At 37.5% G+C, this 24,739-nt stretch overlaps 1 protein-coding gene across 1 annotated transcript; it reads left to right on the top strand.

Annotated features, from left to right (window-relative positions):
* Window positions 1–970: 970 nt before the first annotated feature.
* On the top strand, window positions 971–24,375 carry notchl (notch receptor, like). The gene is made up of 11 exons (XM_030159337.1): window positions 971–1,357; window positions 3,643–3,787; window positions 8,588–8,920; window positions 9,096–9,316; window positions 11,100–11,424; window positions 14,575–14,750; window positions 15,913–15,974; window positions 17,235–17,358; window positions 19,302–19,399; window positions 20,689–21,020; window positions 22,575–24,375. The coding sequence occupies exons 1-11, from the start codon at window positions 1,306–1,308 to the stop codon at window positions 23,083–23,085; spliced, it is 2,379 nt and encodes a 792-aa protein (XP_030015197.1). The 5' UTR covers window positions 971–1,305; the 3' UTR covers window positions 23,086–24,375.
* Window positions 24,376–24,739: the final 364 nt, after the last annotated feature.

The raw sequence follows: 24,739 nt of genomic DNA, 5'->3' as shown, positions 1-24,739 counted from the left end.
TTTAATTCATGGACAATATTTCCAATTATAATTATTGTTCTTATTGCACACATTCTGGAAGAGGCACACACAAGATTTGGAATGGTGGAGTGATGGACACCAAAGTGACGAGTAGCATCCTGACTGCCCGATCATGGTTGACTGCACTCAAGTGTCACATTTTTGCTACAGACATTTTCCCCATTTTTACTTCAGGGAGGTTCAGTTTTTATAGGGAGGTTCACATGTACATAGCCTACACATTTTTGGTTAATAATTTAACCCACCCCAGTGTTTCACTCCCCTACCCAGTTTGTACACTTGTGAGTACAACTTTCATAAATTGGTCTGTGGTTTAGAAAAAGCACAAACAGTCAGGCAGAACAACAGTATATTGTGTCTGAGAAGCTGTTTGGAGCATCTGAGCTCATGTCATGACAATTCTAGCAAATTTTTTAATGTGTTTTTTTTTTAAGTTGCTGAGTTAATTTTAAAAAGTATAGCCAAATTAGCTAAAAAAATTAAGAAAACATTTTTTCCCCCTTTAATTTTGCCAAAAATTATGATAATTTGGTTTGTTTTAGTTTGGTTTGGTTTGGTTTAGCAAAAATAAATGTAGCTTCACTAAGTCTCTGGATATTTATGTCTCAGCTAAACCTCAACATAAAGAATTAAATAGATGTAGTTCATTCTGTTCATTTTAATGAATATTTCACAATGCAAAATCATTGAAACTATTTGACTTTATATTTAAAAGCTGACTGTCCATTCACATTTTTCACATGTAACCCATTTCCACTGAAATAATATCAATTTTTTCACATAAATCTTCCTAAAACTCATTGAATTAACTTTTAACTGTTCTCTGGCCTCTTGTCCTTTTTGGTAAAGTCAGTAGAGTATCCCTCCTTTAACTGTAAATCCTAATCAGTTTACTGTTTTAGACACATACACTTTTCACAGTTAACGGTTTCTGAACTCTAATTCTGTAATATTTTCATTAAATGACCCAACCAGAACAAATACACTCTTTTCACACACGCACATACGCTCATCACCCTTCTATTCTTCTCCACACAGTGGCAGGAAGTTGTCCAGATATCCGCAGGGCCTCTGAAAAAAAAAACACCAGTGTGAATGGACAGAGTGGGCTGGGTGTCGGTGTGGATGGAGCTGAGGTGACTTCTCTCTCTCTGTGTGTTAAGTCTTTCATCGTGAACAGCAGGACTTGAGCTCCACATTTACAACTGGAGTCCCAGCTGAGTTTGTTCAGAGCTCACCAAACATCTGGACCGGACCACAGCTGTCGACCCGATCGGTCCTGGGATGTGGACGCTGAGGACGTTTGTGCTGCTGGGACTGAGCTGGGCATGCCAAGGTACGTGGATCAGCTCCGAGGTGTCATACTATCACATTATCTGACAGTTTCCCAGACACAGATGAAGCTCAGACTGAAAACAATGAGCAGTTAAATCACATACAAGTGAATCTCACCCACCAGATGGTGACATTTAAAAGCTTTGGTATTTCTAGCACTGAATGGTTTTGCCTTGAAATTATGTTAATTGTTCACCATAATATCTTGTTTTCACTTAAATTAAAATTTAATAAAAGTATATATTTAAGTTCCAAAAAGTTTAGAGAATACAAATTTAAAGTATAAGTCAAAGTCAGACCAACATTGAGCCAGTCACAGTTTAGTGTTTACTTGAAAGTGTATTGTTATTTTTTTATAACCTTTTCTGACTTTATGAATATCAAAATACTGTATAAAATACATTACTTGAAATTTGAAAAAAAAAAAAATTGCAAAAAAAAAATCACATTTTCAAAAATTCAAAAGCTTTTCAATTTCAAAATCTGATGAAACAATTACGTTTCCATAAACATTAATAAAAAATTCCAAGGCCCAGAAAGTCTTAAAAATCCTTGTCAGATACCTGGGACTCAGTAGGTTAATAATACGATAGGAAGAAAGTATTAAAAAAATACAGAGTAAGAAGATATGTAATGGGAAAAAATACATTAAATATTTAAATATATCCTCCAAGTGATCAAGGAAAGAAAAGTCCAAGTACAGAGTCGGTTTAATGTCTGTTCATCATTGGTTTGTAAAGTCTCCATGTGCTGATCAGGTGAAAAACTGTAACATACGTAACATCTAATTTCAGCTCTATTGTCCAAACTTTTTATGTGAGTTACGACTTTTCACCCCCACACACACCTGCCAAGGCCCATTGTCCAATTCCATCACATTCCTCATCGCCTCGGCAACGACCTTCGACCTTTATCAAGTCCCGACCCACTCCATTTCCTGTTGCTATTCGCTTCTCTTTGAAACTTCCTGTTTATGTCGGGCCCCGTTTCCTGTTCCCTTTAACGGTCCGTATCAGGGCCCACCTTCCACGGCTCTGACCTGCACTGTTATGAATAGACGCTAATGCTGAGAAACAATAAGGTTCTCTGAGGCAGTGACGGAGAAACTGACTGAACATATGCTTAGGGTTCTTACTGGGGCTGTGTATGATCCAACTCACATAATAACACTGAGAGAATTCATGGACTATTTTACTACTAAGAAAATGAATGTGGCACCATCTTATATATAAATTCATTATTTTTACCAGATTAGATAAAAAAACCTTTAGTTTAAGATCCGAAAGAGAAATATTTTGTCTCCTTGGGACCCCAGTGTTTCAATATGAACTACGATAACATCTCAGTTTTTACCCTTCAGCTGAGGGGTATTATAATCATTTTGTTGGCTGTCTGTCTGTCCATCCATCCATCTGTCTGTCCATTAAACAATATAATCACATTATCTGAAGAACGCATTGATACATCTGCACCAAATTTATACTGTGGATGCATCTTGGCATGGAGCAGAGGCCTATTGAAAATAGGCCTATAGTTGACCTACTTTTTCAAGGTCAAATGGCCTTGTGCAGTTATAATATCTGAGTACTTTCAAATATAAGTATGTATGTAATAAGTTTTACACAAAGACAATCTAATGTAAATTATAGGGCAGGAACTTTCAACAGAATCTTTCACTATATTTGGCCGAGGGAGATTAAAAGTACACAGCACATTATGTTTATTTACTGAACTGCAATGCTTGAACATGAAAAAGATTAGATTAGATTAGATTAGATTAGATTAGATTAGATTAGATTAGATTAGATTAGATTAGATTAGATAGAAAATAAATTGAGGTTCCAATAGCAGCACAAACACAGAATGTACACACAAGAAAAACCACAAGAAAATAGCAACACAGTAACTATAAAAAACAGTACTGAAAAACTGCGATTGCACCACATTGGAAAGTACTAGTAGAAACAAGTGGCAAAGTAGTAATAATAATAATAATAAGTAGCTTTTTAGGTTATATATAATCACAGGATAAAAGTCATGATAAAGTCATAACAGTAATGCTAGTCATAACAATGATATGCAAGTAATATACGTATGTAAGTATTAAGTAATAATAATAACAATAATTATAAAGTTTTTAAAGCTCCGATACCTATAGACACCGTCTTTAAGACAATGTTTAAAATTTCACCCTTGGTTCATTTTAGTTTCATTCTCTTTTTGACTGTGAGTAAAATCAGGTGAATGATAGAGTGGATTTGTGTGATTCTGTGTTTACTTCCACAGCTTTGTCTGGTGATCCATGGGGTCAGTGTCCAGTCAACAGAAAGTGTAAAGAGAAGTTCAGGGACGGGACATGTGATCGAGACTGTAAGGAGGCCGACTGTCTCCGAGACGGCTTTGACTGTTTAACAGACCGGGGTTCATGCAAGTAAGACACCTCTGTCAGTTTTCATCATCTACATTTTAGGTTATAGTTAAATAATAATAGAACAGTGGTGCTTTTCCAGTACTGTTAGAATACACTCCTGAATAAGGCAGTGTACCTATGCTCCCCAGCACCTATGTTCCCCAGCACCTATGTTCCCTAGTGCCTATGTTCCCCAGCACCTATGTTCCCTAGTGCCTATGTTCCCCAGCACCTATGTTCCCCAGTGCATATGTTCCCCAGCACCTATGTTCCCCTGTGCGTATGTACTGGGGAACATAGGACTGACCCCCCTGAGCATCGCAATAATCCACATTTTGCGATGGTGGACCGTAACCAGATTGTAAGTAGAGCTTCAAACACAAATAAAGAAGACAGAGTAGGTCATTTATTGAAAACTGCATTTTAACTCAAACAGGCTGTTCATCAGCTGATCAGAAGTTTAAGACCACAGCCTTAAAAAAAAAAAAAAAGCAAAATCTGTACAAAATTTGGGCTTTCCTTTCATTTTCGTCTTTGAACGCGGCAGGATTGTTGAGCTGCACAAATTAAACCTCTTAAAACAAAACATCGCTGCCGAGTTCAGACACAGTTAAACAGTCATGTTAAATGTTTTAAAAGATCCTGAGGGTTATGGGACAAAAAAGTCTAGTGGTAGAACCAATAACCATCTGACAGCATCTGTGAGAGAAGGACTTTAACCCATGAAGACCCAAACACCCACTGGTGACCAAAAGCATCTACTGATCTGAACTGTTTAATACCTATTGATCCACTAATCCGATCAATACATGTAAATAATTGGTGTAAAATACAGTTTGTCGTCTTTTCATAGTCATCAGATATGACCCATTTGGACGTTCAGAGGCTCTGTATGTGTTTATGGAAACACGGTCATTGATTCACCAGTAAAACCCATGAAGTTGGATCAATGACAGTGGATGGAGACACTGGGTTAATGTTTAGTTATTGATATATTTGCTGATAAAGTCATTTTTTTCTTCAGTTTTCTGATATAATATCTGATATATATCCCTCAACTTTATGAACATCCACACGATCAGTAAATTAAATATAGTAAAATACCTGATTTTCACTAAAATACAGAAGATAATATTATAATAAATGGTGATAAAACACTTAAGAACAGTCATATACAGGGAAAATAGTATTTTTGTAATTGTCACAAAAATAGCACTGGGTCTTTATGGGTTAAGAACATCTTCAAAGATCATATCTCTTCCCTTGACACAAATTGACCGGTTTGGATTTTGTAAGGCAGAACCGAACCAGGGACGTTGAAGGGTGGAAGGAAGTTTTATCCTGGTTGGTCCTGATGGTTCCAATGTCACTGTCATGATGAGGAGATCCCACTGGACATGTTTTCGACACAGTGGATGAGGCTCCATCATGATGTGGGAATTTTTCCTTCAGTGGAACAGTGGATTTTCATGTTGGGAACCCTTTAAGATTTTACAGGTTTTTATTAAATAAGGCACTCAGAATGTACATCAGTAAGAGATTTAGGATGTTGAACATGAACTGGAACAAACTGAACAACAACAAGGATTTGAATTTAGGCCCAATAGTTTTTGTTTTGTGGCTCTTTTTTCTAAATTAGTCCAGCTGCTTTTTGGCACCTGGTTGAACTCCACAAAGCAGTTACACAGTCAAAACTCAGTAAAAACACATATAAAAAAAAATAAAGGATAATCACCACAATGCTGCGAACAACAGTAAAAACAAAAAACGTCAAGGAAAAAAACAAAAAAAACAAATCATCTACAGTCGTCCTCAAAATTATTCATACCCCTGCCATTTTTTGTAACTTTTTGTTTTTGTGATGAAATGAATGAGTTTTGTCAAGTTTGTTTGTGACTTATATGTGATACACAAGTGAGGAAATAAGAACAAATGATACTTGGAGAAATACTTTATTTCAGGAGTATTTTATTAGAGGATTTCTAAAAAACGCCATGTTCAAAATTATTCATACCCTAGGTTTACTAAGTCCAAAGTCTTTTCTTAATAGTCAGTAGAGTAGCCTTTTTTCTTGATAATGGTTCCTGTAAGTGTCCACAGGTTCTCTTCTGTCTCCTGTGGGGTTTTGGTCCACTCTTCCAGGACCAAAGCCTCCAGCTGGGTCCGGTTGGATGGTCTCCTACCCATCACTCTGGTCTTTAGCTCCCTCCACAGATCCTCTAAATGATTTAGGTTAGGACTTTGACTGGGTCATGTCCTTGAACCACTACTGCACTACCTTGGTGGTTTGCTTGGGGTCAGTGTCCTGCTGGGACATCCAATCAGGACCAGTCTAGAGTTTCTCAGCACTTTCACACTGTCATCCAGGACGTTGATATAATTATGATAAATTCATGATGCCTTGTAACTTCATGAGGTTTCCAGTGCCACTAGCAGAGAAGCATCCTAGCATTATAGGTTATAACCATAGTATTATGTTGCCACCAAAATAACCGAGGTATGAAGGTATCACAGACAACCATCCAGCCAGTATTGCACAAAGGAGTTCTCCATGGATGCAGACACAGGAAGATGGCATGACTCAGGATGAAACATCAGGAGGCTCATCTGGCATTTCCTAGAGCTCTTCTTAACCAAAATCCAAGCTTTTGGTCATCAATCCAGTGATTTGATGAAACAAAGATGGAGTTGTTTGGCCACATGGATGTTGACTGCATCTGAAGGAAGCAAGGAGAAGAACGCAAGCTGAACACAGCCCCAACCATCAAGCATGGTGGTGGCAACATAATGCTATGGGGTTGCTTTTCTGCTAGTGGCACCGAGAACCTCATCAAGATACAGGGCATCATGAAAAAGGAGGTTTATATCAACATCCTGGATGACAATGTGGAAGTGTCTGCTGAGAAACTCTAGATTGGTCCTGACTGGACGTCCCAGCAGGACACTGACCCCAAGCATACCATCAAGGTAGTGCAGTAGTGGTTCAAGGACATGACCCAGTCAAAGCTCTGACCTAAATCATATCGAGAATCTGTGGAGGGAGCCAAAGACTAGTGTGATGGGTAGGAAACCATCCAGCCGGACCCAGCTAGAGGCTTTGGTCCTGGAAGAGTGGACCAAAACCCCACAGGAGACAGAAGAGAACCTGTGGACACTTACAGGAACCATTATCAAGAACAAAGGCTATTCTATTGACTATTAAGAAAAGACATTGGACTTAGTAAACCTAGGGTATGAATAATTTTGAACGTGGTATTTTTTAGAAATCCTCTAATAAAATACTCCTGAAATAAAGTATTTCTCCAAGTATCATTTGTTCTTATTTCCTCACTTGTGTATCACATATAAGTCACAAACAAACTTGACAAAACTCATTCATTTCATCACAAAAACAAAAAGTTACAAAAAATGGCAGGGGTATGAATAATTTTGAGGACGACTGTATTTTTATAGTGAGTCGGTCTCACCCACTGCTCTGTGTTTTGCTTCCCATTCCACAGATGGTTGGGGGTGCACTGAGCATGCTCAGATGTCTATGGAAAATGCATTTTGACATTTTTCATATTGAGCAAATGGTTGAATTTTTATGAATATTTAAAACTAGAAGCACTTGTATAGCGCGGACCTTCACCAAGGCAGATAGGTGGCCCCCCCACCCACCCCCACCCCCACCCCCAGTCACCACCAAAATTTAATCATTTGTTCCTTGTGCCAGTATCAACATTTCCTGAAATTTTCATCCAAATCTGTCCATAACTTTTTGAGTTATGTTGCACAGAGACAGATAGACAAACAGACAAACCAACGCCGACAAAAACATAACCTCCTTGGCGGAGGTAATAAATCATACGTTCAGAATGCTCACCACAGACACATCAGGGGTTAAAGGGTTTAAGGGGCGTCCAACAGTTTCTGTCTGTGTGGAGATGTCCCAGTGTTCGTCCCTCTGGACTGAGAGTCCTCATCCGTTGATCATCACTGGGTTTATCCAACAGGACAACACTGTCATTCACTGAGTCATTTTGAGACACTTTTACTTCTATTTTTGGGTGTTTTTAGGCTGTGGTCTCACACTTCTGATCAGTTCCAGTTTCTTCTTTTGCATTTTGAAGCTCTGCTAATAACCTGGTTACGATCCACTGCAAAATGTGAATTATTGTAATTTTTTTCGTGGTCTTAAAATTTTCTTCCTGCGTGTATATGACGACTAATGCAGTGTTTCCATATATTATGTAGATTTTCATGTTGTAGGTTTTATCTGTTTTGAATATCAGTGTTCATTATTCAGTGAATGTTTAAAGACACATTTAGGTTGAACACTCATCATGACATGACTTACATCCATTTAAGCAACTTTTGAAATGTATTTTTGTATTATTATTATTATTATTATTGTTGTTGTTGTTGTTGTTGTTATTATTGTTTTATTATTATTATTATTATTATTATTATTATTATATCCTACAAAATCTACCCAATCACTTTTTCCAAAACCATGTTATGTAATGTGATTTAAACTTTAAATGTCTGTAATATGTATTTTGAAAAGTTTTGCCAAATTAGGCAAAAATTTTGTAAAAAATGATTTTTAAAAAAATTGCTACAAATTATAATATTTGGTTTGATTTTTGTAAAAATTAGTGTAGTCCCTGGATATTTATATTATTATAATATCATATAATATAATCTTTTTTTTTCTTTTTGCCAGGTCTAAACTGTAAAATCATCACACATGTGTTTGACATCTCTGAGAAAAGACGTTGGGTTATTTATTTTTCTCTTCCTCTGTTTCTTTGCGTCTCTGCCCATCATGGCTCTCAGCCCAGGCCACATCCAGTATTGTCGTAATCACTATGGCAACTCCTTGTGCGACCACGGCTGTGATAGCGCCCCCTGCGGGTGGGATGGCAGTGACTGCATCACCCAGCAGAGCCCCCAGTGGGCGATGGGCACCCTGGTCCTCCACACCAACATCCCCCTCCAACAGGGCACCTTCTCCAACAGCTCCCTCCTTTGGGCGCTCAGTGTCCTCCTTCAGTCGCCCCTCATACTAAGAGGCTCCGCCCCCCTCGCCGCCAACAGGAACCTGTTTGACTTTGAGCCTCAGCAGCTCGCAGACCTGTTGGCTCAGGCGTCGCCGGCTGACGCTAACGGGTGGGTGATGAATGAAATGTTGCTGTTCAGAGTGTCATTATAAGTGGGAGTGTGTGAAACAGTGCAGTTTAAGTTTCTGTTAATTCAGTTTCTCCACATGGTTCATTTCTGCTTTGACTTCAGGACCTTCCTCTGAGCCTGTCAGCTGTTTCTATTGTCTCCTTCTTCTTTCTAGATCCCTCCTTTTCCTCCAAGTGGACAACAGACCCTGCTCCTCCCTTCCCTCTACCTGTTTCCCCTACGCCACCGAGGCCGGCAGTTTCCTCCGTGCCGTCATGCTGCTGAGGCCGTCCTCATTCTCCACGCTGCCGGAGCTGAAGGCCGTCATTAGTGTAAGAGGCATCCGAGAGGAAATAGGAAGCAGAGAGGAGGAAAGAGTGGAAAAGGATGTTGAAGGTACGCTTACATGTCCTGTGTCATCCACAACACACACCAATCCAGTTCTGAACTTCATCCAATGAAAACAATATAAAAAGTATTTCTGTTTCCAGTGTGTGGGTGGGCTGGTGTAGGTGGGCTGTGCGTGATTTTTAGCTTGGATTGGATCTACAAGGTCTAAATTTACTTAAATCATGGTTTAACTTTAAATTACAAAGCAAAAACTTAAAAACCAATACAAAATCAAGACAAATTACATGTAAACCTAAACATCAGATTATTTATTAATTAAAATTTAGATTAAATATCATTTTTGTTGCACCAAAGCTTTAAACTGAAAATTAAAATGTAAAATTAATTAAACTCTACAACTGAGGAGGTTTGACCAGGTTCAGCTGAGTTTTATGATGTTACTGCAAAAATACAGATTCAGTAGAAAACATTCTGCTGGTCTCTCCAAGAAGTGTCTTTATATATTTATTGTGCTTTCGCTCTATTTTTTTTTAATCTTATTTTATTTGGCTGTGTGGATGACAGAAATTAGAGCTTCATCTTCAAGACCATCAAAAATAGGCTTAGTAGTAGCTCAAATTTTATCTACCTAACAAAAACAGAATAACGGTTTCATTATAATATTTGCTACCTTACAGATAAATGCTAATACCTCAGATCTTACATTAACCCTTTAACCCCTGATGTGTCTATGGTGAGCATTCTGAATGTATAATTTATTCTAAATATTCATAAAAATTCAACCATTTACTCAATAAGAAAATTTTCTAAACGTACTGATAGAATAGACCTTGGTCTTTCCATAGACATCTGAGCATGCTCAGTGCACCCCCCACCACCTGTGGAATGGGAGCAAAACACAGAGCAGTGAGTGAGACCGACTCACTATAAAAATAGACAGTTTGGGCTTTTTTTTTTTTTTTTACACTGTTTTCCTTGTGTTTTTTTTTTTGTTTTGTTTTCACTGTTGTTTGCAGTGTTGTGGTGATTTTTCTTTATTTTTTTACTGTGTTTTTCCAAGTTTTTACCGTGTAACTTCTCTGTAGAGTTCAACCAGGTGCCAAAAAGCAGCAGAACTGATTTAGGAAAAAAAAAAGAGCCCCAAAACAAAAACTACTGGGATAGAATTCAAATCCATGTTGTTGTTCAGTGTGTTTCAGTTCACAGTTCATGATAAACATCCGAAATCTCTTATTGATATACATTCTGAGTGTCTTATTCAGTAAAAACCTGTAAAATTTCAATTCCTCTCTTTGTCTTTTTCTGTCATTCCACCCTGTTTTGACCCTAAAACACACAGTAAAACAAAACCACTGAAGAAAAGGAACACAAGCACAAACTCACAGCAGCTTTTATGACACTGAAAAACATAACAATTCACAGCAGCATGTTTACCTGAAATAATGTCTCAGGGATTAATTAATAATAATTCATATTTTCTAATTTTTCAAAGCATCTCTGTTTTGATTAAACTTTCATAGTTGCAGTCTAATCAGTCGGTTTTAAACCATGCAACATAGCTCTTCAATTTTTCACCTGGATTTACTCATTTGGAAACTATTTTATTAAATTAATGAGTTAATGTTACATTCTATCAAGCCTTAGTGGTTCACTGAAATCTGGTTGTTTTGACTTTGCAGAGGAAGAACCACAGAGACAAAATAAACTAAAAATATCTTCAGTAGAATTATTTGTGTGACCCCACTGGTTCTTCACAGTGGAAACCAAACTACGAATAGTAACACCAAATATCAATAGCAAATAACTTTTCCATTTCCACCTCTTAAAGAACCAACTCCTGCGTGGATATGGGCTGTGGTTGCCATAGCGATCGGCCTGCTCCTGGTCCTGGCCCTGGTGGTCTTCCTGGTGGCGAGGAGGGTGAGGCAGCAGTGGGTGGACAGGGAGGTCAACAACAGGGTGAGACACCGGCCCACGGCCTCGGAAAAGGACGGCAAATCCAAAGTGTGGACAATGCACGCGGTCCAGCAGGAGCAGAGGGTCCGGACCAGCAGAGACAAGGACCGGCTCGGACTCAGGAAAAAGAAGAAAGCAAAGGAAGCAGAGAAGAAAAGACGGAGGGAGCCGCTGGGGGAGGACGCCATTCGAATGAGGTCAGAGATGTGACAGATATGAGCACGTTCAGTCTGAAGTCACGTAGATGGAGACGAAGGTTACAGAAAATCTAACAGTCTGAGGCCAGTTTAAGATGTCAGGAGCATTTGTGTGTTAAAAACTTTTGCTTGAGACTTCAAAAGTTTTGCTTGAAAATCACTCCTTCAAATCAATTCAATCAAAACTTTTGAAGTCTCAAGCAAAAGTTTTTAATTCACAAGCAAAGAGGACTGATTTATAAGCAAAATGAGCTTTTTTTTTTTATTGCCACTTGCTGTCTTTTGCTCTCAAATCTCTTTTTTAGTTGCAGATCTATTCTTTTTAATTGCAAATCCATTCTTTTTGACTGATAAATAAAGAAACAAATTTCTCTCCATACCCCACCAAGGCGTCCAATCCGGCCCATGGAATGAATCTGTCCAAAAATGACACAGAAGATGTTAACAGTCAAGGTTGTCAGACTTTTTTAGTTCATGTGCCAGTAAAATGATAGCATAATAACCTGTAAATGATGAGAATTCCATTATTTTTGTGTGAAAAAGGTACAATTACATGTTTAAATTGTCTACAAACTATCCTTCCACAAAAAATCTGACTCTAAACAACCATGAATAACATGAAATTTGTTGAAACAATATTCTACTTGTTATTAAATGTTTTGTTTGGTAGATCCACTGCCATCTGTGAGTTGTAATGCACATGTGTAAATGATAAACTGAATATTGTTAAAATTGCACTATTTCTTTTTTGTTCTGAAACAAAGAGAAGAAGGTTTTATTTATAGTTATTATGCTATTATTTTACTGGTCTGGCCAACTTTAGATGAAATGTAACTGTATGTGGCCCCTGAACTAATATTAATTTGACACCTCTGCTCTAATGCTTGACATTCTCTGTAACTCCTCATAGTCTCCCTCCCTGTATGACTTTGAAATACACACTGTTAAAATAGACATATTTTAGATATCTGTGACTTTATGTAGATTTTATGTACTTTAGATTGTCCATTCCTAATTTCTCATAAACATCTGGAGTGAATGCCTTCAAATGAGCCACAACTGGTCATTTGGACTCAAGAATGAATTGATTAGAGTTTGTTGGTCAAAGCAAATGGCAGCCTGAAACATGGAGCTGATGCTGAAGTGGAAAAGCTGTAGGTTCTTGTGTTGTCATTTGAGTTGGGCTCCAAAAGCAAGTCAGTCCTAAAGTGTAAGTTCTGCTGCTTTAAAGTGAAAAACATGTGAAGGACATTGAAGACAGTACTACTGATGGATGCAGGCTGATCCAAACAGGCCTGAATCCCATTGTATTCAACATTATATTCATTATATTATTCAACATTATATTCATTATATTCAATTTTGCTCTAAAAACACTAAGTGAATATTTTTCCTTGAAAATCATTGTAGTCTCATTCCTTTTATTAGGACTCTCTATATAAAAAGTTTGATCCTTAAATTATTACTTCTCTAGTAAGACAGATGACTTTTTGATTGACAGCTCACTTGCCCGCCTCTCCAAACTCTTCTCAAAAGCCGGCTTCACTAAAGCTGTGGTTAAGAATTTACTCTAAAGATTGTCAAAGCATCGTGTTGTGCAAATGTTTGATCAAATTGAGCCTTTTTTCATACCTTAGCTGCATTAGCTGTTACAAACTTTAAGAGCAAGAAAAATATTTTTATTTAAAAAATTTGGAGGTAGAAATCATAGTCTTGGATAAAAAAAAAATTGATGTTGGGAGAAATTAGTAAAATAATGTCTGAGGCATTTTGGAAGCAAAGATAACAATTTAAACAAAACTAACCAGTGCAATGATATTTATCACATTTGCTGTGTTGTCAAATGATTACAGTTTTTAATCAGATTAATCATGGGGTTTCTGTGGATTAATTTTGATTAATCATGATTAAATATAATTTTATTTGTAATCTATATTAATCGCATTTCATTTTACATGAGCAAACAGACTCAAGAAAGAAAGGAATATATATGTACTTAACGTGTTTGTCACAAGCTGGGCGACACGTTAGCCGAAGTGCTAGCAGAATCCCCGACTATCGTGTGCTTTGCGTTAATGTGGTATTTTAAAATGGAAGTGCTTTGGTGAAAAGAAAACTCCTTCCTGCAGAGTGTGTATAATACTTTATGTGGATTGACTGTTCCATCTTGTTTATTTTTGTCCTCATATTTCCATCCAGAGGGCCAACGTGCTGTTTAGTGTCTTCCATCTTTATGGGTTGGCTCTACTGCCTGTCACTACTGGATCAACTGCCCATTTGCGCATATTTGATGTTAACTCTACTTGGACAACTGCGCCAAATGCGTTGGCAGAGATGTTCAGAGTCATTCTGCACTGTAGATGGGTTAATTGCGTTAAAATTTTTAATCAGATTAATCGTGATGATGGATTAATCTGCGTTAATGTATTAATTTTGACAGCCCTAATCACAATACAAAACTATATTATGACATTTGTCATTCTTATTTTGTAGGCCAGGCCCCTGTTAAAAGAAACAACTGAATTCAATGTGTCCCAATACTTTTGTCCATTATGACGTAGGCAATTGTGCTATGCGGTTAATGATATGATAATAATACTAATACTTCTGACTTCAAATAATCAAGATGAAGCCAATGACCATTTGGAACACGATGGTTGGCTGGAGTGGGACTTCCTGTCTCAGTGTCTCACTGTTGGCATCTCCACCAATTTCAGATTTAGCCCAAAGACGTCCAAGTCAATATAGGAGACACTGAGTTCTATAGTAAATAGAATATGTTTATGACATCCCAGAAGTTACGTTCTCTTGCCCAAAAATATAAAGAAACTAGAAGCACTCGGAGAGCGCAGACCTCCGCCAAGGCTGGTCAGTGGCCCCCCCCGTGGGCCACCCCACCCCCGATCACCACCAAAATTTAATCATTTCTTCCTTATCCCATTTCCAACAAACCCTGAAAATTTCATCCAAATCTGTCCATAACTTTTTGAGTTATGTTGCACACTAACGGACAGACAGACAAACAAACAAACAAACCCTGGCAAAAACATAACCTCCTTGGCGGAGGTAATAAAATGAGAGAATATGAACAGTGTGGAGGACTGAAGACTGGAGCAGCTTCTTACATCAGAGCTTTGCTTTTATTTTCAGACCTCTGAAGAGGGATCAGGACATCGGCAGTGACACTGACTTTACCCAGAGTTCAATGGAAGACATCAGTGCTCGATGTTCCAAGCGACAGGAGGACACGACCATCTGTGACCACCGGACCCCCGAGCAGAAACAGTACCGGGCCGGACCCTCTCAGACACGGAGGGCCATACAGCGTAATGAAATGACACTTTGGTTTTTAACTTTAACCTCTTGAGACCCAGCAAAGCATTTTAGTCCTCTGGAGGGGACAAGAGTTTCCCAGCTTTACTTAAAAAATAAGTAAAAATAGTGTCCACTGCAAAGGACGTTCTGTAAAAAATAAAAAAATGTTTCTTAAAAAACTATTACATTATGCTGTTTCCAGTAAAGACAATTATTTCATGTAAAAAACAGCCAAAATTTTTATTTTCCTGGGTCTCAGGAGGATAATCAAGTCATTAATTTCCAGCTTCCAAAATTTTATTTTCAATATTTTTTCGTCATATTATTAGGGATGTGTTTTCTGAACATGTTAGTACCATGTTGAGGGGTTTGTATTTACCCATTTATGTCTTGTGAATAACTAATGTCATAATATATTAATCATTTATAAGAAAATCAAGCATTATTGTCCTCTTAGGTTACTTAGTGTAAGAATAGTTTGAGCAAAGCAAAATATTTCTACACAACAATGTTTAACCCATAAATACCCGGTGTTTTTGCAATTTCCAAATGAATTTTTCTCTATATTTAACCTTCCTTTAGTGATTTATCACCATTTATTGTAATATTATCTTCTGCATTGTGTAATTTTTCAGTGAAAATCTGGTATTTTCCTACATTTAATGTACTGATCATGTAGATGTTCATAAAAGCTCAGATTACAGTTATGGTTTATTGTATCAGAAACGGTTAAAACTGAAGAAAAAGTGACTTTTTCAGTAAAGATATCAACAACTGAACATAAAACAAGTATCTCCCTTCACGGTGATTGATCAGACTCCATGAGTTGTACTGGTGAATCAGTATTTAAAGCCAACATTTCCAACTTCCAAAATGTTATTTTTAATATTTTGCATCACAGCTGAAGTTTTGTTTTTCTGTTTCTTCAGTTCTGCTATCTTAGAAATGATCTTTTATGTATGAGGGAGTATAGGATGGAAATAAACTTTGTAATATGTTTAAGGCAGGCAGTGCTGTAATCTGTATAGCTATAATCTATTATTAATGTATAAGTCAAAGGGTCAAAGACTTACAAATATAATTCTACATGTATCCTGACATTATTTCTGCATCACAAATTATTCCATGTTCATCTGCTGAAGTCCAACTAATGTGATTCTGACCTCTCATCAGCTCCACCCAGAGGATGGGAGAGGAACGCCATGCCCCCTCCTCTGCTCAGTCCTCCTCAACAGGTTTGTACTGAATTCTGTGTCACTTTTAACCCTTTAACCCCTGAGGCATTATTCCAGGTAAACATGCTGCTGTGGATTTGTGTGTGTTTCAGTGTCATAAAAGCTGCTGTTAGTATGTGCTTGTGTTCCTTTTCTTTAGTGATTTTGTTTTACTGTGTGTTTTAGGGTCAAAATAGGGTGGAATAACAGAAAAAGACAAAGAGAGGAATTGAAGTTTGACAGGTTTTTACTAAGTACGGCATTCAGCATGTACATCAGTAAGAGATTTAGGATGTTGAACATGAACTTTGAATTTTGTCCCAGTAGTTTTTGCTTTGGGACTCTTTTTTTCTAAATCAGTCCAGCTGCTTTTTGGTACCTGGTTGAACTCCAAAATGGAGTAACACGATCAAATTCAATAAAAACACAGTAAAAATAAAAAAAGTAGTAGTGGTTTATTCGGTCATTATTTACTTTAAACAACAAACAAAAACAGCCTATCCATTGTTCCATATACAATGTGACTGAAAGGGTTTAGGCTGAAGTTAAGACTATTTTGCCTGACCCTGTTTACAATGAACACAATGTTTCCACAAGAAAACAAACATAAAAAAAAAACATTTTCAGTGTAATCACTGCTAAATATACAACAGAAGAGAATACATATTTAATTTTAATTCAAGTAAATCATGTCCTTATCTCAACTACCAATATTGATCCTAGTCTTTTAAACAATTATTTTCTTTAGTCAATCCTGAGCTCTATATTGAATAATAGTTAATTTGTCCATCTTTTTAAAAGTTTTAATTGTTTTAGACTGTTTGAATCGATCTTCCAGGCCATTCCAAAGATTAACCCCTCTAACAGAAATACATCTACTTTTTTTATTTGTTCTTGCCTTGGCTTTTTTAAAATGTCGGTTCCTCTGAGGCTATACTGACTCTTCCTATGTACATACATAGGAAAATCATGACAACACTGCAAATAGTAAAAACAAAAAATGACAAAGAAAACAGTGTAAAAAAAAAAAAAAAGGCCAAACTCTTTATTTTCATAGTGAGTTGTTCTCATTCACCGCTCTGTGTTTTTCTTATTGAGCAAAAGGTTGAATTTTTATGAATATTTAAAAAACTCATACCTTCAGAACGCTCACCACAGACACATCAGGGGTTAAAGGGTTTCCTCCAGTGTCACTGTTGTTCCTTCATGTTGTGGATGTCTCTGATGCCATATGTACAGTATTGTATTTACGTTTCTGTTATGTTCTGGTGCTGTTGGCAGTCGGCTGAGTGGTGTGGTCCAGATGGTTCTGTGGTTCTGATCCGAGCAGTGCGAAGCGGTCTGGACAGGGTGGTTCTGGAGCTGCTACGGGCCGGAGTACCGGTCAACAACACTGACCACACAGGTAATGCTTCTGTCAGAAAGTGGCTCAACCCCAAACTGTAGCATTTGGATTGAACTGGTTTATTAAAGCTGCCAAAACCAAAACTAAAACTGCAGATTATCTGTCGACTTTACAGTCGTCATTACTGGAATAAACAGATTTAATCTAATTAGACCAGCGAAAACAGAACCAAAGAATTATACACAAATGCAGATTAAGTGTCAAACTAACAGATCACACCTGTTTCCAACAGGAGGTCAGGACAGAAGTTGCTTTTTAACCCTTTCATAGATTATATATAATTACATGATATATAATATAAGCATAATTTTTGAATTTACCAGGATTTTCTGTAATTCTACATATTAGTCCTTATGATGAGTGTTACAACTTAATAGATAATAAACTGTGCAAGAGCCTCAACAGGTGTTTGATTATTGATGCTTTATATTAAATTTACAATATACAATTTAAATCACTGTCAAAAAGTATTAAAACCCTACTACTATTTTATTGTTCAAAAAGACAAAATTTACAATTTCACAGGGAGCTACTGGTATTCGGCAAACCAAAGGTGCTCATGGAGAGGACATGAACCGTTGGAAAAAGACAAACGTCCAGGCACTCCTTGGGTTAGAAAACTTTAAAAAGCCTTTTTTTCATGAGGGTTTGTATATTAATTCATAGGGGCTGGCGTTAACTCCAGCCATGAAATAAAGGCTTTTTAAAAACATTTTTAACCAAGAGTGCCTGGATGTTTGTCTTTTTCTAGTATTTTATTGTTGTTGATAACACAATTACTACTACAATTCTAATTAGAAAATGTAGTCTTCATAAAGCAAATAACACACAGATAAGGTTGTTCAAATAAAATGTGTTTACTGTTTTAGCAGTAAACTGTTGTAAAACAGTTAAAATTAACTCATGAAACTTTTATGACCAACCTTAAGGAGTCTATAATCTATTATCAACATCCTATAAAATATAGCAATAAATATGTTTATTTAGATTATAAGTTTTTATCTTCCATTATAATGTTAACAAGTAAATTTTTAAGACTTAAGGACCTCATTAACTATTAACTAATGCTCATTACAAGAAAACTGATATGAAGTTTTACCAAAGAAAAGAATTTTAGCTTTAGTGAGTTTCAACATAGTAGTGGGAAATAATGGAATTTGGATTGTTAAATTAATCACAGTTTCTATATAAAACATTTCAATAAGATGTACTATTTTTGTGCATTTATCCAATGAAGCATTATTATTATCATTCTTGTTAAATGAAGAAATCTTAATTACGGAATATTTTAATGAGATGCGTGAAGGGCTTAAGTCTGGGCTGGGGAGCGTGTGTGTGTGTGTGTGTGTGTGTGTGTGTGTGTGTGTGTGCGTGCGTGCGTGCGTGCGTGCGTGTGTGTGAGGGGTTGAGTTGAAGTGGTGTAACTTACCCAGTCTCTTCCACGTCCTCTTTTTGTGTCCCTCCTCTCCCGTTCTGTCCCTGTCTCTCCATGCCTTCCTCCTCCTCCTCTTCCTCCTCCTTCTCCTCCTCCTCTTCCTCCTCCTCCTCCTCCTCCTCCTCCTCCAGACCCCCTGCTGCCCTCCTCTGACTCAGAACAAAGTTAATGTACTGTAGCTGCAGAACTTGGGTTGATGGACATATTAACTTTGTGGCTCATCCGTCTTCCTCTGTCTGTTTTGCTTCTCATAGATCTGTGTCTTTGTCTTTTCATATTTGCCTTCTTTTTTGTCCTCTTTTTTCCTTCCTGTCCTCTCGGTCTTTCATGTCTCTAACCTTGACTAAAGTGGATGACCATCACCTCCCTCCTCCCTCCATCCTCCTTCTGTCCTCCACTGTCTGGACTCGACTCTGTTGTGTAATGGTTGTTCATTGGCTGACTTAATCCTTCCCTTCTTCCTCCCCCCTCACCTCCCCCCATTCTGAATACACACTGTCTCTCTCAGGGAGATCAGCCCTGCACTGGGCATGCTCAGTAAACCACCTGTCCTTAACCAGGACGCTCATTCGCTATGGGGCCGCGGTGGACCTGCAAGACAACAAGGTAAGATAAAAGCATTTCATCATCCCAAAACTAAAACTGTTTCTGTTACATGTACATGGATGCTTTTATGTGCCATTTTTAAATCTAAGACTCAAATAACTGAGCTATTGTAGACTAAAATAATACAGAAGGGAGAACACCTAAAATTACTTTCTGTAATGCTTTGATTCCCCCTACATTCCTGAATTCAGTCAGAATTTGGGCATAATTAGTAAATAAGACCATTAAAAACATCACTTCCCTTAAGATTAGTTTCAGACTCTTGCCAAATTATTTATAATAATATGTTAATAATATTTATGTATGTACAGAAATCTTATCTTATTTTATCTTGTCACTTCTTCTCTTATCTTATCTTATCTTATCTTATCTTTACTTATCTTATCTTATCTTATCTTATCTTATCTTATCTTATCTTATCTTATCTTATCTTATCTTATCTCATCTTCTCTTATCTTATCTTATCTTATCTTATCTTTACTTATCTTACCTCATCTTATCTTATCTCATCTTATCTTATCTTATCTTATCTTATCTTATTTCATCTGGTTGCCTCTCAATAACTGTTAATGTTTAATGTTACTTGTGGTTAGTTAGTTAGTTTTAGTTTCTTTCAGACACAAACATACAAAACATAGGGGGGGAAATAATAAAAAAAAAAAAAAAAAAAGAGAAAAAAGAACAACTGGTGGTGATTTCATTAAAATGAAATGATGTAACATGAATATGCACCACTAAATGTAATGTCAATAAAAGTTCTTAAATTATCTCATCTCATCTTATCTTATCTCTAAAAACAGTTTTAACCTTAGTTTTGAGGTCCCGTTAATCTAATTCTGTGATTCTCTGATTCTGTTGGGTTTCTGTAAATTGGCTTAGAGTCTGGTTTTTGACCAACTCTATATATAAAGTGTCATGAGATAACTTTTTTGTGATCTGGCGCTATATAAATAAAATTTGATTGATTGAGTGATTTGAGTAATTAGTTTTCCCCTGTAAGTTGCTTTGGAAAAAAGCATCTGCCAAATGCATAAACATAAACATAATTCTGTATTTTGACAGTGGCTGTCTTATTTTATCTAATCCTATCTAAGAAGATAAGATTAGATGAAAAATTATATTAATGGAGTAATAATTTATGAAACCACCTTCACTGCACTAATTAAAATGTCTAAACAAAGCATCTGAGTCAAAGTTTTGAGGTCCCATTAATCTGATTCTGTTTGCAGTATTTCAGTCACCTACAGTCTATTACCTGCCTGTTGATTCTTGATGATCCTCTCCATTAGGGTGAAACACCACTTTTCCTCTCCGCCCTTCATGGTTGCTATGACACTGCCAGACTCCTCCTCCTTCACGGTGCCAATTTGGAGCTTCATGACCGGAGGGGGCGTCGGCCAATCGACGTTGCCAGAGAGGGCATGCACCACCAGGTCCTGGAGCTCCTCCTAGCCCACCAGATCCAACGGGTGCCTGTTCCTGTAGAATCGACCAATGAAATGCTGTGGGAGGAGCGTGCTCTGATGTACTCACCGTGGGTGGGATCTCAAGGCCTACCTGGAAGAAGTGCATCCTTCTCTGGGATCATAGCACATCGAGACATGACTCCGCCCCCACAAAGGTGAGGTCTGAGAAACAGCCTGAGCACAGAGACTATAATACATCTTGTTGTTTTATTAGGGACGTGTTTTCTGACTGAGTTAATACCACGTTGAGGGGTTTGTATTTACCCATTTATATCTCTCTCTGTCTGTCCTCAGTGACATTTTCAGGCCTAAACAAGTTGAATTAACTTTGAAAGGAACAGCTGCCATGGGTAAAGAAATGAAACTGACATGGTGGCCAAAGTCTTAATGCTGTAAACCGGCAATTTTGTGTAAAACAAGATGGATGCCCATTGTCCCCTCCCATGACCTTTGATTGGATTTAAATCCCACCGCTACTTCGGACAAACCAGTTTTATCTTGGATTGCGCAATTTGCCCCTGCTCACTCATGCATGAAAACCTGGGTCTGTAAATTTGGACAAATATTCACCAATCCCCTACCTACCAACATTCATAAAAGAAAATTCCAAAAATTATCAAATTCGGAACTGGGATTAATTTTTCAAAATGTATAGTTTTTTTTTATACACCCTGTATATAAATGCTAGCTGACATTTTTGTTCCAAAACTGGATCAGTAGAATCAGGGGATATTTAGAATTTTCAAAATGTTTTGTCACACAAATAATTCCTGAAGTTGTACCTTTCTAATTATTATACTCACCTTGTTAGCATATGTAGTTTAAAAACATTACAGTTATGACACTGATCTGTCAGCTAACAGCTGCACATAGATGACATGAAATTGCCATTATTCTTATGAGTTGCAGTTATATATGTTCACATGTAGCAAGCAGCTGAAAATAGTTGATGCAGTTTAACATAACATGTCTAGTTTGCATTGAGGTTGGTGTTTTTAGTTTTAGCTTGAAGAGTTTCACTCCTTGGTGTCCCCAGGTTCCAACCTTTTGTCCAAATACGGTCCCTTCTGGCTCAAAAGAACAAACAACAAAATGGTGACGCAAGGCAAATTTATTAATGTAGCACCATTCATACATAAGCCCATGGAACAGAGATGGTTACAGCTGCTGACAGCATGGGGAATTATTTCGGAAACAAAGTTGTACATCTGTTTATAGCGGCATCGATGACTTTTGATGACGTAACAGGTCTGGAAAAGGGTTGTCTCAATTCATAGGGGAATGTTTCAACCCCTACCCCTTACAACTCCGTTTCAAGGGGTAGTGCCAAGTGCTCGGGCCAAGGGGGAGGGGTAAGGGGGAGGGGCCAAGCGGTGAATTGGAATTGGGCCTGTGTCTTACATGACTTCTCAGTTTCTCAGTAGTGAAAGTCTTTCTGCCAAACACAGTTGTCATAGATGAGTCCAACGGTCTGTCAGCCTCCACTATGTTTAAAAATGCAGTATCTCTAGAATAGTACGATAGAATGTCTTCAAATGTGGCACAAGCATTTATGAACTGAGAGGACACATGATACACTTCTGGCATTGACTCCAGATTTCAGATTATGATTCAAAGATAGTGGATGCACTTGACTCATTTCATCAGTGCTGGGACGCCATCAGCTGGTGTGTCAGTTTAATTTTGTCGCATCTTTCTTATCTTGTCAGTGATTGGTCGATGAGCAGAGTCCAGTACCCCTCCCCTCAGAACTGGCGACCACAGCTAAACCAATCAGCAACAGCGCTGGTCCCTCCGAGGATCATGGGCCGCTCCCCTCGCCCAATCAGCACCTTACAGGAAGTGACATCAGAAGACGAGGACCGCGAGAGGCATCATGACGCCCCCAGAGCAGTGACGCCTCATTTCCTGTCGCCCCAACCTGCCCCTCGCCAGCGCTCCTTCTCCTGCACCCAGCATGCACTGCAGCGCCGCCCCAGTGCCCCACAGCCAGAGCCCAATTATGTCATCGTAACAGGCCAAACAGCCAATGAGCCCATAGAGAGAGTGGTCGTGTCCCCGCCCACAGAAGCTGCCAGCCAATCAGAGCGCCCCTCTGTCATAAACGTTGACAGTCCCAGTAGAACTGAAGAGTCATCGGTGAGTTCAGTGAATACGGAGCAGAAAACCAGAGGTGAAAGGTCAAACAACGCCAATGACTCCACACAAACAGCTCTGTAAACATGGGAAAACCAAAAAGATGTTTTAATTCCTTCCATTCAAGCCTTCTAGAGACATAATAACTTATAGTGATCCAGTAAAGCCACGCCCAGAAAGTGTTTTGATCAGTCCTGAAGCTCTTATAAGGAAGCACAGAACAGTAAGACGTAGCATAACTGTCATGGTTATGATACATATTTTAGTATACGAACCCTATTTTAATCCATACTTTTGAGCTTCAGCATGAAACAGCTGTTTGAATGAAAGGTTTTGTTAGAAGACAATTTCAATATTAAGCAGAACTTTTACATTTGAACACAAAAACCTACAGATCAGTGAATATGTCATACTGTTCTTCCCACATGAAAATGTAATATAATGTCCTATGACCCTATTGGATGAATATCACATACTTCCTCTGGATATTTGGAGATACATGTTTATTAGATGTGTATATAACATAAACATGGTCATATTTCTCTATGTGCATATAGTATATCAGTACATGAAAGTGTTTTGATTTATAATACGTTTCATATATATACTTTGTACATATATAAAATATTTTTTATTTCATATGTACATATACAGTATTTCATACACAGAAAATCAGTGTATATACATATAGGACATTTGCATATTTTGCCAGGTAAGTATTGTGACAAACCTGTAACGGCAGATAATCTGAAATGTTGCAAATGCACAGACTTAAATTTTTTTGTGTTTTTGCAATGTAAGTGTACAGTATTTTTAAGTGATCCAGCTGTTTTCTGGACAGGACATACAGAGCCGACACAACAAACTGATGAACTTATTGTCACATTCATCTGCTTTGTCTGAATGTATGATTGACTGTAAAGTGCTGACTCTTATCATTACTGTGATACAGTTTTGAATGCTTCCCTTTCTGCATTTTAAATACTTCCTTCACATTTGTTGCACTTTTTTCTTGAAGCTGTAGTATTTATAGATTATGTATTTGTATAATCTTACATAGACAGCACCAACTCCCCCATGACTGTAAAAGACTCAGGTTCATCAATGAACAAATGCAGAAGTCACAGGGTGCTGAACCAAGGTCCAAAGTCAGAAGTCGCTCTCTTATAAACCTGTTGTATTGAGTTGTTTCAACTAAAATCATTTGGCCACCATGGATCAGCCTTTTTAGAGGATGAGGTTGGTTTTCTGTTTCACTCCAACTGACATCATCACAGAGAAATGAAGCTGTTTAACACAAAGATGTCAATTGATGTATGCAATAAAGTGAGTTTTAAACCGCAATAGTTAAATATATGTTGTTTGTTTACAAAATTTTGAAAATAAAAACACTTTTGGCACTAATTTTTCAATTTTTTTCAATAAAAGATACTGAAAGTGAGACTTGAGGGTACTTGGCTAAAAAATATATAGACTATTTTCAGGGGGTACTCCACTGTAAAAAGTTTAGGAATCACTGTTGTAGAAGATTTGAGTTGAAAAAACATTAACTGTCAGAGAAACAGTTCTTTGGTGATGATACTTTTCTCATAATTTTTTTTTTGGTTTTATTAAATCATTCAAAACGGATAAAAATGTCACAAGTACCATCATAAAAACAGTAAAAGTGGTAAAAAATAAGTCAAAGACATTAAAAATGCTGTGTATGTAAAGTTTATTTTATTTTCGCAGCAACATC

The sequence above is a fragment of the Sphaeramia orbicularis genome, chromosome 16, assembly GCF_902148855.1.
Source record: "Sphaeramia orbicularis chromosome 16, fSphaOr1.1, whole genome shotgun sequence".
Taxonomy (NCBI): Eukaryota; Metazoa; Chordata; class Actinopteri; order Kurtiformes; family Apogonidae; genus Sphaeramia; species Sphaeramia orbicularis.
The sequence above is the reverse complement of the archived record's forward strand: the minus strand, read 5'-3'. Positions and strand labels throughout refer to the sequence as shown.

Bases quoted from the DNA above. Each gene is read 5' to 3' on its own strand.
- notchl (XM_030159337.1), top strand. From the start codon at position 1,306: ATGTGGACGCTGAGGACGTTTGTGCTGCTGGGACTGAGCTGGGCATGC. The intron at 1,358-3,642 runs GTACGTGGATCA...TTACTTCCACAG, and splicing joins ACTGAGCTGGGCATGCCAAG to CTTTGTCTGGTGATCCATGG. The intron at 8,921-9,095 runs GTGGGTGATGAA...TCTTCTTTCTAG, and splicing joins TCGCCGGCTGACGCTAACGG to ATCCCTCCTTTTCCTCCAAG.